Source organism: Mytilus trossulus, unplaced genomic scaffold (assembly GCF_036588685.1).
Source record: "Mytilus trossulus isolate FHL-02 unplaced genomic scaffold, PNRI_Mtr1.1.1.hap1 h1tg000024l__unscaffolded, whole genome shotgun sequence".
Classification (NCBI taxonomy): Eukaryota; Metazoa; Mollusca; class Bivalvia; order Mytilida; family Mytilidae; genus Mytilus; species Mytilus trossulus.
The window spans coordinates 109,082-127,854 of NW_026963290.1; the positions used below are offsets into that span (position 1 = coordinate 109,082).

At 35.3% G+C, this 18,773-nt stretch overlaps 2 protein-coding genes across 2 annotated transcripts; both read left to right on the forward strand.

Annotated features, from left to right (window-relative positions):
• The first annotated feature begins 4,890 nt into the window (after positions 1–4,890).
• On the forward strand, positions 4,891–5,343 carry LOC134699010 (cholinesterase-like). The gene has a single exon (XM_063560702.1). It carries the CDS (start codon positions 4,891–4,893, stop codon positions 5,341–5,343), a length of 453 nt encoding a protein of 150 aa, XP_063416772.1.
• A 2,121-nt stretch (positions 5,344–7,464) lies between these two features.
• On the forward strand, positions 7,465–10,160 carry LOC134699011 (cholinesterase-like). The gene is made up of 2 exons (XM_063560703.1): positions 7,465–8,372; positions 10,049–10,160. The coding sequence occupies exons 1-2, from the start codon at positions 7,465–7,467 to the stop codon at positions 10,158–10,160; spliced, it is 1,020 nt and encodes a 339-aa protein (XP_063416773.1).
• The last annotated feature ends 8,613 nt before the right edge of the window (positions 10,161–18,773 follow it).

Sequence of the window (18,773 nt, forward strand, 5' to 3'; positions counted from 1 at the left end):
GACCCGTGATTAGTATCTGTATTCACTATTCAATCTATTGCAGTTTACTAATCAGCTGATTACGAAATCGATTACAAAATGGCGACCTAGTGAGCTTTTGTTTTAAAGGGAAATAACTCGAGCGGTATTCATAAAATATGTCTTTCAGTACCGGTTGTTAATTACGACGATAAAGGCATGGCGTCAGGAATTTCGACAAAATTAGGGCAGGGCGCCAATTTTTTTTCCCAAAAAGGGCAGGGCGTCGAGAAATCGCGGCAGGGCGCCATTACACGCCAAAACCACCTGTAGGAAACACTATTTGACTGATGGATTATGGCCACGGTTTGGTAAACGTTCAGTGGCAAACAGTTTATGCATATTCATGACGAGAAGAAATTGACAAATTAAATCAATTATTCCCGTAGGTAGTCTATGTGGGTAGGTCGAGAGTGCTTTAGAGCGGAAATTGAGGGTATACTAGATATAACGTTAGGGACAGACATTGTACTACCTTTCACAACAGGCCATCTACGAACCCATCAAAGGTTTTCTGCTAGTCTTTTAGAAGGGGAGAATGTTGTACTCTCCATAAAAGATGCATATAACATTAAATGTCCCTATTCCAATCTTACGTGGCTGTGTATTAATTTAGTTTAAATATCAGTACATGGCTTATTATATAAATTCTTACATGTCAAAATCTGTCACCAGGTAAGACTTTAGTTTATGTATTTTATGTTCAAAAAAGATTTTTTTCTGTCTGTTTTTTATTTATTTTTTCCTAGTTTTGTCTTTCTTTTGTGTATGTTGGTCCTCGATGTTCTACAACTTCGTCCTTTATTTGGCCTTTTTAACTTTTATTCAAGAGTCACTGATGAGTCTTTTTTATTCGAGCGTCACTGGTGAGTCTTTTGTAGACGAAACGCACGTCTCGCGCAAATTCAAAATTTCAATCCTGTTTAACTATGATTAGCTTATTTACTATTGTTCTTTCTTTTTTGTTGTTGTATATCCCACATCTCGTTTCATTTTTATAAAACCGGTTCCATTGCGTAAGACGTGTTTCTGGACGCACAAACATTTTGAAACTCTTGAAGCAATTTAGTGAAACACAATTCTGTATATGATCAAACATACCAAGTCAAAATGACAACTTTTAAAAATACCTAGATCAGTGACGAAATAAGTCCCATGGCTGCGATACAACTTTGTGTAGTCTCGATCGTTGACAGAATAAGTCCCATGGCTGCGATACAACTTTCTTTAGTCTCGATCAGTGACAGAATAAGTCCCATTGCTGCGATACAACTTTCTGTAGTCTCGATCAGTGACAGAATAAGTCCCATGGCTGCGATACAACTTTCTGTAGTCTCGATCAGTGACAGAATAAGTCTCATGGCTGCGATACAACTTTGTGTAGTCTCGATCAGTGACAGAATAAGTCCAATGGCTGCGATACAACTTTGTGTAGTCTCGATCAGTGACAGAATAAGTCCTTAGAATAAATAGCTTATAATTTTTACAGTATGATGATAGCCTTGAGTTTACGTGAATATCATATTTTCCGAAATGTTGCTTAGAGGGTTGATATGAAAAGTTTATCAAATGCCCTCGAATATTATCGCATACCTTTCCGTAACTTTATCGCACATGGCAATTCGCCATCACTCGACACATTTCGGAAAATATACCACAATGGTACGTTTTCAGTGAAAAGAATATCAAATAAGTGAACAAAACAAATAATAGGAAACAGGGAAATATTATGTAAAATACAAAACAAATGATACAAAATATGCATTTTCAAAGTTTCCAGCATGATTGAGCAAGTTACATAAAAATTTGAACTTACAAACAGTGGTAATTATGTTTGGTTGAATTTATTTTATCGTTATAATATCAAAATATATTATAATTGTGTTTTCCCCTCTGTTGAGCCATATGATGTATTAAATGATGACCAATAAAAAGACCAATCATCCCCGTTCCCTCAAATATTGTCATCATTTTTTTACAAGGGAAATATTATCATCAAACAATTAAATATTACTGCGTATGCCTTCTTTGATATCATTAACATAAATAAAATAAAAAGAGGACCGAGTATTGAATAATGGGATTAACCAGCAGGAGTGAGTTAAATCGATGATGTCTGGCCACACTTTGACAATACGATCCACATGGTTATTTTCTGTAAGAGACATTATTTGAAAACGAGGCATTTGTGTCAAACTTTGATAAGGCAATAAAATCGTTCAAAACTTCATCATTTTTGTAGCCCGACGCCATTTTTTTTATCAATTATAATCAAATGCATGTAATTGAATAACCCTTAGGCTTTTTATGTTATAATCCAACACAGTTCTAACGCCTGAGGGATATCCGGATTAAGATCGCTAATCACTTGTACCTGAGCTCGCACAGGTAGATTAACAAACCAGACAGGAGAATACTATCTGAGGATAGACGATCCATTTGTCGAATTAATCAACTAAGTTCAGCAAATGATTATGATAATTTAGATTAAATAAATAAATTAATAATCCAGTTACAAAGAAAATAGTTTAACAAGTCGAACACGTGCTTTATTTTGACTTACGCAATCAGCATCCCCTTTTTTAAGAAGTACAAAATAAGACGCAAAACAGTAAATATTATTTCATCAAAAATAACTCGAGTACTGCTGTAACAATAATTTAGAATGACTTTAAAAGTTTAAAAGTAAAAACTTATAAATATTTCCTGTAAAGAAATATCGTATTGTAATTCCGAATTCATTTCGTATATTACAATCAAATTGATACATCCGCGTTTCCGGTTTCTATTCAGACTCGAAAGATGCATGTTGCACAGCATCAATTTGTCAGATAAAGTCATTAAAAACCTTTTCATTTGCAGTTTACAAATCTCTTTAACCTTTTACATAACCCGTTCGAATCGTTTTGTTGTTGCTGCAAATCAGCCATACCGGTAATGAGTTCTTAATTTGACAGTGTCCACGAAAAATAAGCTCCACATCATATGATTTTTAACCCCCATAACAATTACCAAAAATACAAGAAATCTACATGGGGACCTTCATGACAGCTTTGGTCATTCTAGACTAAGGGGGGACCATGAAGACTTGGCATTTGAATGGTTAAAAACGGCAATAAATGAACATATTGATACTTTAATTCTATAATGAAAATTCAAATAAATATAATTTAAATAAGCAATGAATTAGCATGTTCACCATTCCTTGCACGGAGGGATAAAATACTTCCGATCGCGCTACACTGTACAGCGTAGACACGGTTTGTAATGGTGAAAGTTCCTCCATGGTACAATTTTCATCCATGGAGATCCCTGTAAATGACTATTCCAATTATGAAAAAGATTTTGTATATATATTCATGTATAGACTATACAGTATAGTGTTAACTTAAATGACTTGTGTCGTGAGTAATATAAATAATCGGTTTTTTTAGAAAAAAAAAAAAATCAGTGATATTATCGAAGGCATATATATATATTATCTTAGCCGTATTTGGTATAAACTTTTTAGAATTTTGGGTCCTCAACGCTCTTCAACTTTATACTTATTTGGCCTTCTTACTTTTTTTTATGTGAGCGTCACTGGTGAGTCTAATTACGTAGACTGGCGTATACATCAAATATTAAGCCTGGTACCTTTGATAACTATGAACATAATGTATATCACAAAAACAAATTAAATAAAATTGAGAATGGAAATGGTGAATGTGTCAAAGAGACAACAACCCGACCATATAAAAACAATAATAACAGCAGAAGGTCACCAACAGGTCTTCAATGCAGCGAGAAACTCCCGCACCCGGAGGCGTCCTTCAGCTGGCCCCTAAACAAATATATACTAGTACAGTGATAATGAACGCCATACTAATTACCAAATCGTTCACAAGAAACTAAAACTAAAAAAAATACAAGACTAACAAAGGCCAGAGGCTCCTGACTTGGGACAGGCACAAAAATGCGACGGTGTTAAACATGTTTATGAGATCTCAACCCTCCCCCTATACATCTAGCCCTGTATATATCCTTAAAATGATTTTCTCAAGGACCTTTGATACAGGCAATAGTAGATCAATATGTTGGTATACGGAGATTTCTGATCTATGGTCGAGTTGTTGTCTCTTTGGCACATCCCCCTGATTCCATTCACAATTCACAAATATCGCCTTTATTTTAATACAAATATTCGATACTTTTCAGAGTGATTGGTATACTCAACAACGAAATGAGAAATTGAACAGTTTGGTGAGTGGCTGACACATGACTTTTGAACGAATTAAATCAAAATATCTGTCCTCAAACTGATTGTGATTCCAGTATTTAAATTTAGTGATAATAATAAAACCGTTAAACAGTGATTTTTGAGGATCAAAACACCACTTCAACGATGCAGTTCTATTATTAAAAGGACAATTAATTCATGTTTCAAACAACTAAGTTGTATTACGCAAGAATATCAATTTGTATTTTTTTATGGTTTGATTTAACACTGCAAATGTTATCCTATATACTGTTTTTGCTTCCTATTCTATCGTTATCCAACTGCCTTGACAAAGTAGATTATGTATCTATAGCAACACCGTCAGGACAAGTTCAATGTTTTAAAAGAACACTTAATACGACTGGTGATACTATATTCGAATTCCTAGGCATACCATATGCTTAACCCCCAGTACGACAGCGGAGATTCCAGAAACCACAACCTATATAGGTAACTGGATACATACGCTCAATGCTACGTCATTCGGTGCCGCGTACTCTCAAAACGTACCAGAATACGAAAAAACTTGGTATACTTCCGGTATTTCAGAGGACTGTCTATTCCTTAACATTCACATACCGAAAGAGATCAGTAAAACGAAACTATATTCCGTAATGATATGGATTCATGGCGGTGGATTTGAAGGTGGTTATGGACATCAGAACGATGTAACAGATTTTGCCATGACAGGAAATGTTATCGTCGTTACTCTTAATTATAGATTGGGTGTGTTTGGATTTTTCGCTATGGACCATCCGGCCGCTAGAGGAAATTTTGGGTTATGGGATCAAAAAATAGCAATACAATGGGTGCACGATAACTTTGAAGCTTTAGGTGGCAATTCAAATTCCGTAACCATTTTCGGAGAATCGGCAGGTGCAATGAGTACATCGCTGCAGTCCCTGATTTCTGCAAACAAAGGCTTGTTTCAGAGAGTTATATGGCAGAGTGGTGTCCATAGCAGAATTCTGATGCGTAAACCGGATGCTGTCAGGGAATATGCGACAGGTCTAGCAAATAGAACTGGCTGTTCAATTGATGATGAATATGCATTGTTGATTGTCTGAGAGATTTATCAGTCCAAGATCTATTAAGGTATACAGATTTTTATGCCACTGCTCAACTCGATAAAGTATACTACATGTCGGACAATTAACCAGTAGTAGACGGTGAACTGTTTCCAGAAAATGCAATACTTTCTCTGGAGGACCCTACTTCTGACGTAGCTATATTCTTTCGTTCTCTGGGCATGATTGCTGGAACAACTTCTAACGAAGGCTCGGTATTAGTTATCTATTTATTTCCACAAATGCAGGAGCGATATAATTTTTCACTGAATGAAGGTATACCACACAGAGTGACTTGTGAAGAAGTTATAGCCGAATATGTTAAAACATATCTTAAACAAAATGAGGAAATAAAACGTCAATTGTGTGAGTTTTACTTTGTAGCAAACTCTCCAAAAGAACAGAGCCTTCTTGCTACACATCTTTTAGCAGATATCATGTTTGTTTACCCAACAATAATGATGTTGGAATTGCATTCTATGTATGGAGCGACGACATACCATTATCAATTCTCCATGCCAAGTCCAGAGCCGTGGGGAGGACCTTTTCCGTCTTGGTTCAATGGTAGTGGCCATGGAGACGAACTAATTTACATGTTCAGACCTGAAGCTGTATCCATCGACGGTATGAAACTGTCAAGAAATCTCATCCAGTATTGGACATCATTTGCAAGAACAGGGTATGTAACACAGCTTTCTATTTGTTATAATATTGATTAAGAAATAATTCTTTCATGCCATGCTCTATGCTCATTTTAACATGGGTAGGCATTATATTTGTTAATATCTTAATACCGAGCGTTAGCGAGGTATTAAATGTTTACAAATATAATGCCTACCCATGTTATAATAACATAGAGCATGGCATGATAGAATTATTTCGATTCTTATAGGAATATTTTGAACTAGCGGACCTATAGTAGACGCTCGAAACGTCGTCATTTTGATTGATGAACAAAAACGTTATAGAAAAATCAACAGTTTATTAATAAAGAAAAGAACAGAAAAATTGTAACTTACTTTTAGAATGTTTTTATTTAATTTTCTAGCGAGCAACACCAACAAAAATGTCCATTTGTATCTCTGATGTTGTTTAAAAATTCATCTGACGTTGCAATTTCAATTGTGACGTCAATCACGTGCAGCCCATGTTCTATTCGAATTTGAACATGGCTTTGTACCCAAAGCTAAAGAAGCACGTCATATTAGAATTCTATTTATGACGTCCTTATTAAAAAAAAAGCCGTGTTCTAATGAGCACAAAATATATTTGACACATGCGCACAAATTTACTGTTCATATTAAAGTTATTTCCATAGTTATCCAATAAAATATATACATAATTCAAGTAGCTTACATAAACTTTTATAATATATGTTATATCGAACAACATATATAAACCCTGCTCGTATTAACCACTCGGCCATCGAGGTCCCATTCTCGAAGACGTTACCCCTTGAATAAAACGAAAGGAATGAATGCGATATAGTTTGGCCAACTACCCCTCTCTAAACAACCAGTGAATTGACCGTGACTGTAATCTTTTACGAAAATTCCACTCAAAAGTAGTCAAAATTAGGTTGGTAAACATGGTTCCGGTTTATGGAAGTGACGCTTTTTTAAACTTGATATATAATTATTAACCTAAAAGTGTCTGAGGAATTCGATATGTAGCTAGCTGAAGCAACAAAAATGTCAACCGGACGTAAATCAACACATTTAACAATCAATTGATAACAAAGAACCTTAAAAATATTGCTCATCGCAAGTTTCATTTAAATGCAGTGTAAAATCCGCGAATTCATTTTGAAAAATAGCTAGCTTTAAAAAAACAAACTGCATTGCATATTTAATGATACATCTAACCATTAACTTCTAAAATATTTGGCTTTACCGTCCCAGTTCTTTATTTTATAGTTCTTCATTTCATTTTTTAAAACATTTTTGCTCTCTTTTATACGATGATAATAATTAAGCATGTGTAAAGACCATGTGCTTTTATTTATAAAAGTGAAAACAGTGTGCATGTATCAAGATTTCTTCATTTACTCTTCCTGTTTGTTTCAGGTCCCCAAATCAGTTTGGAGAAAGTGTTTACTAAGAACAATTTGATGAGAAAAACATGTATCTGGACATTGACGCTCAAATAACATTAAAAAGTTCAATGAAGCCAGATACAATCAAACTTTGGTCTGGAATTTATTCCTTAATAGAAGTTGCAGAAGGTACCCCTAATCATATAACTATTACAACACCATCAGTATCTATAAGAGGTTTGAAAAGAACCGATCCAAAACATAGAGAAATTGTATTCGAATTCCTTGGCATAAAATATGCTAAACCCCCACTAGGACAACGGAGATTCCAGAAACCACAACCTATAGATAACTGGATACACACGCTCAATGCTACGTCATTCGGTGCCGCGTGCTCTCAAAACGTACCAGAATTCCAGAAGACATCGTTTACATCTGGTATTTCAGAGGACTGTCTATTCCTTAACATCCACATACCAAAATTGATCAGTAAAACGAAACTGTACTCCGTTATGATGTGGATTCATGGCGGTGGATTTGAAGTTGGCTATGGAATTGAGGACGATGTTACAGGTTTTGCCATGACAGGAAATGTTATCGTCGTTACTCTTAATTATAGATTGGGTGTGTTTGGATTTTTCGCAATGGACTATCCGGCCGCTAGAGGAAATTTTGGTTTATGGGATCAAAAACTAGCAATACAATGGGTGCACGATAATATTGAAGCTTTCGGTGGCAATCCAAATTCCGTTACCATTTTCGGAGAATCGGCAGGTGCAATGAGTACATCGCTGCAGTCCTTGATTTCTTCGAACAAAGGCTTGTTTCAGAGAGTAATATGTCAGAGTGGTGTTCATAGCAAAATTCTAATGCGTAAACCGGAGGCTGTCAGGGAATATGCGACAGGTCTAGCAAATAGAACTGGCTGTTCAATTGATGATGAATATTCGTTCGTTGATTGTTTGAGAAATTTATCAGTCCAAGATCTATTAAGGTATACAGATTTTTATGCCACTGCTCAACTCGATAAAGTACACTACATGTCCGACAATTACCCAGTAGTGGACGGTGAATTGTTTCCTGAAAATCCAATACTTTCTCTATAGGACCCTACTTCTGCCGTAGCTATATTCTTTCGTTCTCTGGACATGATTGCTGGCACAACTTCCAACGAAGGCTCGATATTAGTCGTTACTTTATTTCCACAAATCCAGGAGCGATTAATTTTTCACTGACTGAAGGTTTACCACACAGAGTGGCTTGTGAAGAAGTTATAGCCGAATATGTCAATACGTATCTGAAACAAAATGAGGAAGTAAAACGTCAATTGTGTGAGTTTTACTTTGTAGCAAACTCTCCAAAAGAACAGAGCCTTCTTGCTACACATCTTTTAGCAGATATCATGTTTGTTTACCCAACAATAAAGATGTTGGAATTGCATTCTATGTATGGAGCGACGACATACCATTATCAATTCTCCATGCCAAGTCCAGAGCCGTGGGGTGGACCTTTCCCGTCTTAGTTCAATGGTAGTGGCCATGGAGACGAACTAATTTACATGTTCAGACCTGAAGCTGTATCCATCGACGGTATGAAACTGTCAAGAAATATCATCCAGTATTGGACATCATTTGCAAGAACCGGGTATATAAAATATATTCTTATAAGTTCCTTTTTTTCTTTTAAAGTTTCTCCGAAAAGGCTAGAATTTCTTCTGCAAAATCCAGAAAAGATCGACAGCTGAGCTTGAGAATTTGTGTCTAAAGCATATTGTCCTCCATTTTATATCTGTTTTGCAAGCCGTTTGCATATGTGTGTTTCTAGCTTCATTTGTTAATGGTGCATGAGTTGTCATAACTTTCCTGGTATCACATATAGGATAGTATGGAGAGAGATTAAAGTATCAGAATAAATTTACTCGTTGTATTTAGCAATACATTTCGGTCTTTTGGGTCATGAGTGCTCATTAACTTTAGTTTTTTTTCTCACTTTTTTAATCGAGCATAACGGTACCTGATGAGTCTTACATAGCAGGCAAAACGCGTTTCAAACATACACAGTTAAAACCTGGTATCTTTGATGAGTGTGTTTTTTTTGGCATTGAAAATATGTAGTTATAATCGATTTCCATGTGTATCAGCTTTTGTCTTATGTATCATTTGTCAGACTTCTGAGAAACCCCGACACTAAAGCTTTCATATGATATGATGAATGGAGTGATGGTTATTTGACGCCCAGCGGCAAGTTAAGAGTATATTTAAGAAGAGAAAATGATAATGAAATATGAATATCAACATTGCTGTTTACGACACTCGGAGTCGGTCTATCTATTAATGTGCTAGTTCACAAGGTAGCAGTCCACAGAAGGCATATATATCCAATTACATAATTCTGAGTCCAAGCCCAACTGTGATCTTATTACTCATTGCTGTGTTTAAGCCGAAAAGCAATAAATACCTATGTTGACGTCTTTGATATGACCTGACCGGGATTCAAACATACGATCTCCCACAATCGAGGGGAACACGCTTTGGAATCCCCTTAACCACTGAGGCAGTCCAGATGATATGAATACTGACTGTTACGCCACATGGTTAAATTGCAGCATGTGTATTAATTTTCATGAAAGTAAAAATCTTTTTAACACACATTTACATTTTTTTCTTGTAGGTCACCAAACGAATACAAGGATTCTGTAGCATGGATTCCATTCGATGTGAAAGAGAGAGAATATATTGATGAAAGCTTTCATGAAGCCAGACACAGTCAAACTATGGTCTAAAGTGTATCCATTGATCGACATCGGACAAACAGCTGCGTCGACAAATAAGTACTACGTCACGTCCAACTAATACGCAACTTCCTGTTTGCATATCCAATGATGATATATCTTCTGTGGCTACTAAAAATGAACATTGTACCATTATTCTATGCATACTTCTCTTTAAAGCTATTGTTTTAAATTCATTTTAATAAATTGATATAAAAAACGAAATTTTGTATATTATATACGTCACTGTGAAATAAATAAAATTATGTTCGTTTTGAAGGGTTTTACTGTTTATTCTTGTAAACAACCGAACACATATTCAATGCATGTCAAGATGAACAAAAAAAAAAACGTAAAGATCGAAAACCGAGTAATTCAATTGATGTGCTGAGACATGCTTAATTCAATAATTGATTATAACAAAATGGCATTGTCATGGAAATGACTAAAACACGGCGTAGGCAGACAGCAGTCTACATAACACAATACAGAAAACTAATGACTGAGCAACAAGAACCCCACCAAATAATGTGGGTGATCTCCATTACTCAGTACTCCAGTCGTCTACTTACTTCCAATCAAGTACTTCACCTACTTACTCCAAGTAACTAAATCTCTCACCACCTAGTACTACAGACACCTACGGCCACTTTCGAACCAGCACCATATCACTCAAGAACCCGGCAAAAAAAAATACAACTTTGATTGATCGTAAGTCATGAACAATTCTGCATATTCACGATCAATCGTAGTTGTAATTTTCTTTGTGAATCTACTCCAGTGCTATAAGAATCTACGCATTCACGGACCCGAACACAAGGCACCTAGGGTGCAATCAACAGTTTTTTTTCTATGACGTCATATTTTGAGGAACCATGTATAAGTGACCCTTAGTGGTGGACTGATTAATAAAGATACCTGTATAAAACTAGATATCACTGGAATCAGAATGTTCTCTAGTTTATAATGGAATAAAAAAAAGTGTACTTTTAATAGTATAAAAAGTTTTATCCAGAGAAACTGGGAAAAACATTGCCTAATTTAAGCTTAAAAAACCTGAAATCAGGTCATGTGCACACCCCTGAAGACATGATACCTGCACATTTTTCATAATCAAAGTTGTATGAATTTCATAGATTTTTACCTGGTCTTTCAAAAAATTCATGCTTCAGGATACGTTCGCCTGCTCCGAAAAGAGCTACAGTGGCTGCAAATAAGTTTTGAATTTTCACTGCCAAAAAAAACAGACTGTTTACAGTGTTGTCTCCCCTCAAAACATGAATATTTAATCTAATTTTTTAAATTATTTTAATCATTCAACCTGTTTTAATTGAAGTTAATTAACATATCTTTACAACCAAATACAAAAAACATGATACTTTTTCACCAATTATGTCGATAAAAAGGGACTTCCCTCCATGTCTATTTTTAGTTGGGGAATAACCCCTAGTTTTTTATACGAAACTGTTTATAGCACCCCTAGTTATTTCCGACCAAATACTCCTTACACCTAATCACGACCCAGTACTCCGTGTGTCCGGTCACCTTTTTTAGCTCACCTGGGCCAAAGGGTCAAGTGAGCTTTTCTCATCACTTGACGTCCGGTGTCCGTCGTTGTTAACTTTTACAAAAATCTTCTCCTCTGAAACTACTTGGCCAAATTTAACCAAAGTTGGCCACAATCATTATTCGGGTATCTAGTTTAAAAATTGTGTCCGGTGACCCGCCAAACGAACTAATATGGCCACCATGGCTAAAAATAGAACATTGGGGTAAAATTTATATTTTGGCTTTTAACTCTGAAACCAAAGCATTTAGAGCAAATCTGACAGGGGTAAAATTGTTTATCATGTCAAGATCTGCCCTGATATTTTCAGATAAATCGGACAATCGGTTGTTGGGTTGCTGCCCCTGAATTGGTAATTTTAAAGTCATTTTTTACCAATTTTTCCTAAATTTTTGTAATCTTTTACAAAAATCTTCTCTGAAAATACTGTGCCAAATTTAACCAAACTTCTTATGTTGTACTGTTAAACCACTGTCCCAGGTTATGGGGAGGGTTGGGATCCCGCTAACATGTCTAACCCCGCCACATTATTTATGTTTGTGCGTGTCCCAGGTCAGGAGCCTGTAATTCAGTGGTTTTCGTTTGTTTATGTGTTACATATTTGTTTTTCGTTCATTTTTTTTACATAAATAAGGCCGTCAGTTTTCTCGTTTGAATTGTTTTACATTGTCTTATCGGGGCCTTTTATAGCTGACTATGCGGTATGGGCTTTGTTCATTGTTGAAGGCCGTACGGCGACATATAGTTGTTAATGTTTGTGTCATTTTGGTCTTTTGTGGATAGTTGTCTCATTGGCAATCATACCACATCTTCTTTTTTATATTAGCCACAATCATTATTAGGGTTTCTATTTAAAAATGTGTGCGGTGGCCGGCCAGCCAGCTGCCATAGCTAAAAAAATAACATAGGGGTAAAATATAGATTTTGGCTTATTACTTTGAAACCGAAACATTTAAAGCAAATCTTACAAGGGGTAAAGTTAACTTGTTTATCAAGTAAAAATCCATCTGCCCTCAAATTTTCAGATGAATTGGACAACTGGTTGTTAGGTTGTCCCTGAATTGGTAAATTTTATGGAAATTTTATCGTTTTTGGTTATTATCTTGAATACTTTTATAGATAGAGATAAACTGCAAACAGCAATAATGTTCAGCAAAGTAAGATCTTCAAATAAGTCACATGACCAAAATGGTCAGTTGATCCCTTAATGAGTTATTGCCCTTTATAGTCATTTTTAACAATTTTCATTAATTTGGTAAATTTTGGTAAGTTTTTACAAAATATTTTCCTCTGTAACTTAAGGGCCAAGTTTATTACAGATAGAGAAAATTGTAAGTAGCAAGAATGATCAGTAAAGTATTATCTACAAACACATCACCAAAACACAATTTTGTCATGAATCCATCTGTTTCCGTTGTTTAATATGCACAAAGACCAAGGTGAGCGACACATGCTCTTAAGAGCCTCTAGTTTCATGACTCAGTAATTCATGCACATACTCACTTCTCATCCGATACTTTATGCACTTGCTTACTCATGAACCAGTACCGTAAGTTAAAAAAAAAACGGTCCCCTGATTCGACACATTGGAGTCTGTCAATGAAATGTTATATTAGATTTGCCATTTATACTTGTAGTTGAACGAGAAAGGGGTAGGGCCAATCACGCAAAGGGTCTAAATATTATAGAGTCTATATCACGAACTTAGCCCAATTTGTATCAATAGTTTTTTCATAAAAAGTTGCAAGTTTTACATATTTTGTCAAAAGTTTAGCCTTATTCGTCGCAATTTTAGCTGGTCGATTTCCACTGCATGAAATATTCAAAGGGAAAAATATATAACTATTAAAGTTAATTACCGAATGAAACGTTTTCGAATTTGTACCTGAATAACATGACGGGTGTCAGAATTGGAGCAGAATCTGCTTAGCCTTAAAAAAAAAACGTTGCTCTCTCTCAGTTTTTGGCGGGGGTCGTGTTGTTCAGTCTGACTCTTCATAGTTTTGTTTGTGGTGTTTTGTGTACTGGTTTGACTATTTCATTTCGCTTTGTGATTTCTGAATATTCCCTTTGTATGATGATTTTCGTATTCTTTTTAAGTGATATATCTTAAACCTTATGGGAATGTTTTATATGTATCTAAAATAATTTTTTAGGTCTGTCGTTTGTACATGTATGTAAGTGTTTCAAATTGACTATTATTGACGTATTCGTTATAATATGTACAGTACTTACTTGTTGGACGATATTATGCTTATAAGCTACATTATATGGTGTATGACAAAATTAATATCTGTATTTAGATTTGAACAATAAATATGGAATTATTGTAACTGTTTGAATATTTCGTTTATTAGACAAAGAATTATTCTTGTATAGTTAGTAATTTATCGGGTTTTTTTTGTTGTTGTTTTGTGGTATGTTTTTGTATAGATTCAATCGTTAAGATTTAATGATGTTTCAGTGTATTGTGTGATTGTCACATGCTTGCAAGTCATCCAATGGCAACTGTTACATTGATATTCTGGACGAGAATAAATTAACAATTCATTCAATATGTAGTCTACAAGGATTGTCGACCCGCATGCATATGAAGCCAGGTCTATTTTTATTTTATTTTTATTTTACTATCGCAGCTTCTTATAATATGAATACGTACGTTTTGATTTTTACTGCTAATTTGATTATTGATTGAATCTGATTTTTTTAATTCGAATTATAGATTCAAGATATATGTTTATGAAAACATGGTTGTGATTTATTTATCCTTACCAGTTCTTACTCGGTATATGAATACTATTCGGTGGGTGATGATATTAACTATTAAATTTTCAGCATCCTCGGTACAAGTGTAATGCAGGACAAGGGGGAAGAATCGCTGCTCTGTCATGTTGTCTCCCCTTTCCCGCAAAAACGTTAATATTCTTAAATCGGGGTCCTCTCATCTTTCACTTGGGGAATGCCTTCGCTTTCGTGCATTTTATGACTTTAGCGTCTCTATAGGAATCTGGGGATTCTAGCTCAGTCTGGTCTAGGTCATACCCTTTTCTGGCGTGTCCCTCATCTGGACACTTGATCTTTCGAGGCCTGGCGCTGGTAGATAAAATACAATGATGATTCAATTATTCATTCTAAACAGCAATCTACATTGAAGTGTGATATGTGATCTGTGATGTTGGGAGGTTGCGGTCTTTCCTTTTTAACCCCAACATCACGTGCTGATTTGAACTATTCTATTCACATTCACCTATGAAAATTGAGCGTGAATTTTGAATTTTCCATATGGTTGGTTACTTTTTATTGGTCAACTATTCTCTTTTTATGTTATAGATTAATATGATTGACATATATTTTATTTACGTAAAAGCAATTAAAGGATTTTCAAAATCTTACTTACTTTACAGAATTATTAAGTGGGCAATAGAAATACTTTTTATGATTATTTTACTACGGCAAATTACATACACATTTTTATTCTTTTAAAAGATGACAGTTTATTTAATCAATTTCTCAACGTCACATAAATGGCTATGATCAAAAGAACTCTAGAAATTAGATTAACTATATCCTTTACAAAAAGACGAAACTATTTATAACTTTATCTTACGTCATCTACTTTGTCGTGAGATTAAGAAATGCGCTTTAATTCAATTTTATTTATTTATTAGTTTATTTCTCTAAGTTTACTTTATTTTATTTTCCTTTTCCAACATACATTTTTTCATCATTATACAAAGACATCCTTTATAAATATAATTCAACATGCAGACACCTTATAAGTTCATATATTTCACATCCAATTTTGTATGGTAATATTCTTTACATTTAGCACAAAAATGTCGGCATACACCTCAAAAGCTAACAAAACTTTTAAACAGAATAAAATCAAGAAGGATATAGCTACGATATCGTTGTCAGGTCATTGCATATTTTGGCTTTTATATTGATTCACTGCATCGGAAATAAACACATTTATTCTAAAACCGGTTCAGGTCCGTAGCCAGGATTATTTGGACTCACCGTACAGTCACAACAGTCATAATTCGAACAGAACGTTGACTATAACAGTTCTTATTTGTTTTCAAGGGGGTTTCGTCCGAACCCCCAAACCCTGGCTACAAGTTTGCCGTGACCAGGCAGAAGCTAGCGAACAATAGCTAGCGAACAATAAGCCAGCGAACAATAAGGCGATATATCGAGAAACCAAAAAACAGAATAAGACAACAACTGCCGTTAAATAAAAAAATATTCAAAAAGGCAGAAAATCAGTTAAAATATAGCAATTTTAACTCAATTTTGAAATGGTTTTCATCCAATCTATTGATTTATCAAGTCGCATATTGTGTTACGCTAATATTCAGTACCACAATAACTCTGCATCTATCAACGGATTATTGGTAGGTGTAGGGCCACCTATGCACTCTCTTCAATTAAGAATGTATGTAAAAGAAGTCCTACCCTGTGAAATATAGCACCTTTTATGTCATTGTTAAATCTAGAGCTCAAAATTTGAAAAAAATGTCAAAAAATTAGGGGGGTCGGCCTATTCCAGAGCTTCTAGAGAAAAATAATTAGGGGTGTCACGGGGAATGACTATATAGGTCTTGTAGAGGAGAAACAGGCGCTTCTTTTGCACTAGGTACAAAAGGGCGCTATGTTCAAAAATCTGAAACTAGAGCTCAAAATTCGAAAAAAATGTCAAAAAAATGGGGGTAGGGTCGGCCTATTCCAGGAGTTCTAGAGAAAAATAATAGGGGGTGTCACGGGATATGACTATATAGGTCTTGTAGAGGAGAAACAGGCGCTTCTTTTGCGTTAGGTATCAAAGGGCGCTATGTTCAAAAATCTGAAACTAGAGCTCAAAATTTGAAAAAAATGTCAAAAAATTAGGGAGGTCGGCCTATTCTAGGACTTCAAGAGAAAAATAATTAGGGGTGTCACAGGGTATGACTATATAGGTCTTGTAGAGGAGAAACAAGCGCTTCTTTTGCGCTAGGTATCAAAGGGCGCTATGTTCAAAAATCTGAAACTAGAGCTCAAAATTTGAAAAAAATGTCAAATAATTAGCGGGGTCGGCCTATTCTAGGACTTCTAGAGAAAAATAATTAGGGGTGTCACGGGGTATGACTATATAGGTCTTGTAGAGGAGAAACAGGCGCTTCTTTTGTGCTAGGTATCGAAGGGCGCTATGTTCAAAAATCTGAAACTAGAGCTCAAAATTCGAAAAAAATGTCAAAAAAATGGGGGTAGGGTCGGTCTATTCCAGGAGTTCTAGAGAAAAATAATGGGGAGTATCACGGGATATGACTATATAGGTCTTGTAGAGGAGAAACAGGCGCTTCTTTTGCGCTAGGTACCAAAGGGCGCTATGTTCAAAAATCTGTAACTAGAGCTCAAAATTTGAAAAAAAATGTCCAAAAATTAGGGGGGTCGACCTATTACAGGGCTTCTAGAGAAAAAAATAATGAGGGGTGTCACGGGGAATGACTATATAGGTCTTGTAGAGGAGAAACAGGCGCTTCTTTTGCACTAGGTATCGAAGGGCGCTATGTTCAAAAATCTGAAACTAGAGCTCAAAATTTGAAAAAAATGTCAAAAAATTAGGGGGGTCGGCCTATTCCAGGGCTTCTAGAGAAAAATAATGAGGGGTGTCACGGGGAATGACAATATAGGTCTTGTAGAGGAGAAACAGGTTCTTCTTTTGCGCTAGGTATCAAAGGGCGCTATGTTCAAAAATCTGAAACTAGAGCTCAAAATTTGAAAAAAATGTCAAAAAAATTAGGGGGGGGTCAGACAGCAGCGGCATAACACAAAAAAACTCATCATAAATACCAGACGCGCGTTTCATATACAAAGACTCATTAGTGACGTTCGAATCAAAATAATGCTTGAAAGGCCAAAATAAAGGATGAAGTTGAAGAACATTGAGAACATAACATTCCTAGCAGTTTTGCGAAATACAGGTAAGGCAGTCTATTCCTGGTGTAGAAAAACCTTAGTTTTTTTCAAAAATTCAAAGCGATGTTAATTTATACGATTATATCAATGATAAGCAAAGTCAACACAAGTGCTGACTACTGAGCTGGTGATACCTTCGGGTAAATAAATCTATACCAGCAGTGGCATCGACTCAGTTGTTGCATTTTAAGTTTTAACTCATCATAGAGACCAGTATTTAAATTTTATATTTACGCCAGACGCGCATTTCGTCTACAATATATCAGTGAATTTATTGTGAAGGGAAAACAGGCGCATCGTTTGCGTAAGACTTCAAAGGGTGCTATGTTCAATTTTGTCGAAAGGAACTAAACAAATTTAATAAAAAAAAAACGCAACTGTCAGCTAAGAACGCGAAAAGCAAAAAAAAAAAATTTTATCATAGTCAGCAAATACTAATTTTCAATTTCTTGTCATATAAAGTCATAATTTCCCCATCCGAATAACATGATAAAAGAGTTTGTAAAATCTGTTATGTAAATACTGATAAAAAGAATGCTGATTACTGGCTGATTTTCCTTTTCAAGGGTATGTCGAAAAGAAAACGACGAAGATAAAAGAACTTTAGTGCGAATGCCAGCCAATTGGAATTGAAATTAAAAAAACACGCTTTATTTTTTTCTGATATAATTTGTCAAAATAGAACTAGTTAAACACTATTTAAACATCAACTGAGTTTGATCAATAACTATCGACTCGATAAGTTCTTATCTGCACATGCAGCTCCTGTACCCGTACACAGCAAAACATGTGTTTCATCCTCATTGTTTTCAACACTTAAAATAACCAAGTTTATAAAGTTATGTGATTGACACCTTGAAATAGGTCCTCCAAAACTCATAACAGCAGCAAGATGGCAGATTATCAGCATGAGAGAGGTAGAAATGTCGCTGTGACAATTGCACGTTTTGTCGGTCATCACTTTTCCACTATAAGTCGTTTAGAGGATAAAAAACAGGCAATACACGATATAAAGACTATACCGAGATAAAAAAAAAAAAAAAAAAAAACCCTAGGCCACCTGCTAAGGAAAATCAAGCATGATGAAGTTTAGTCAGAAA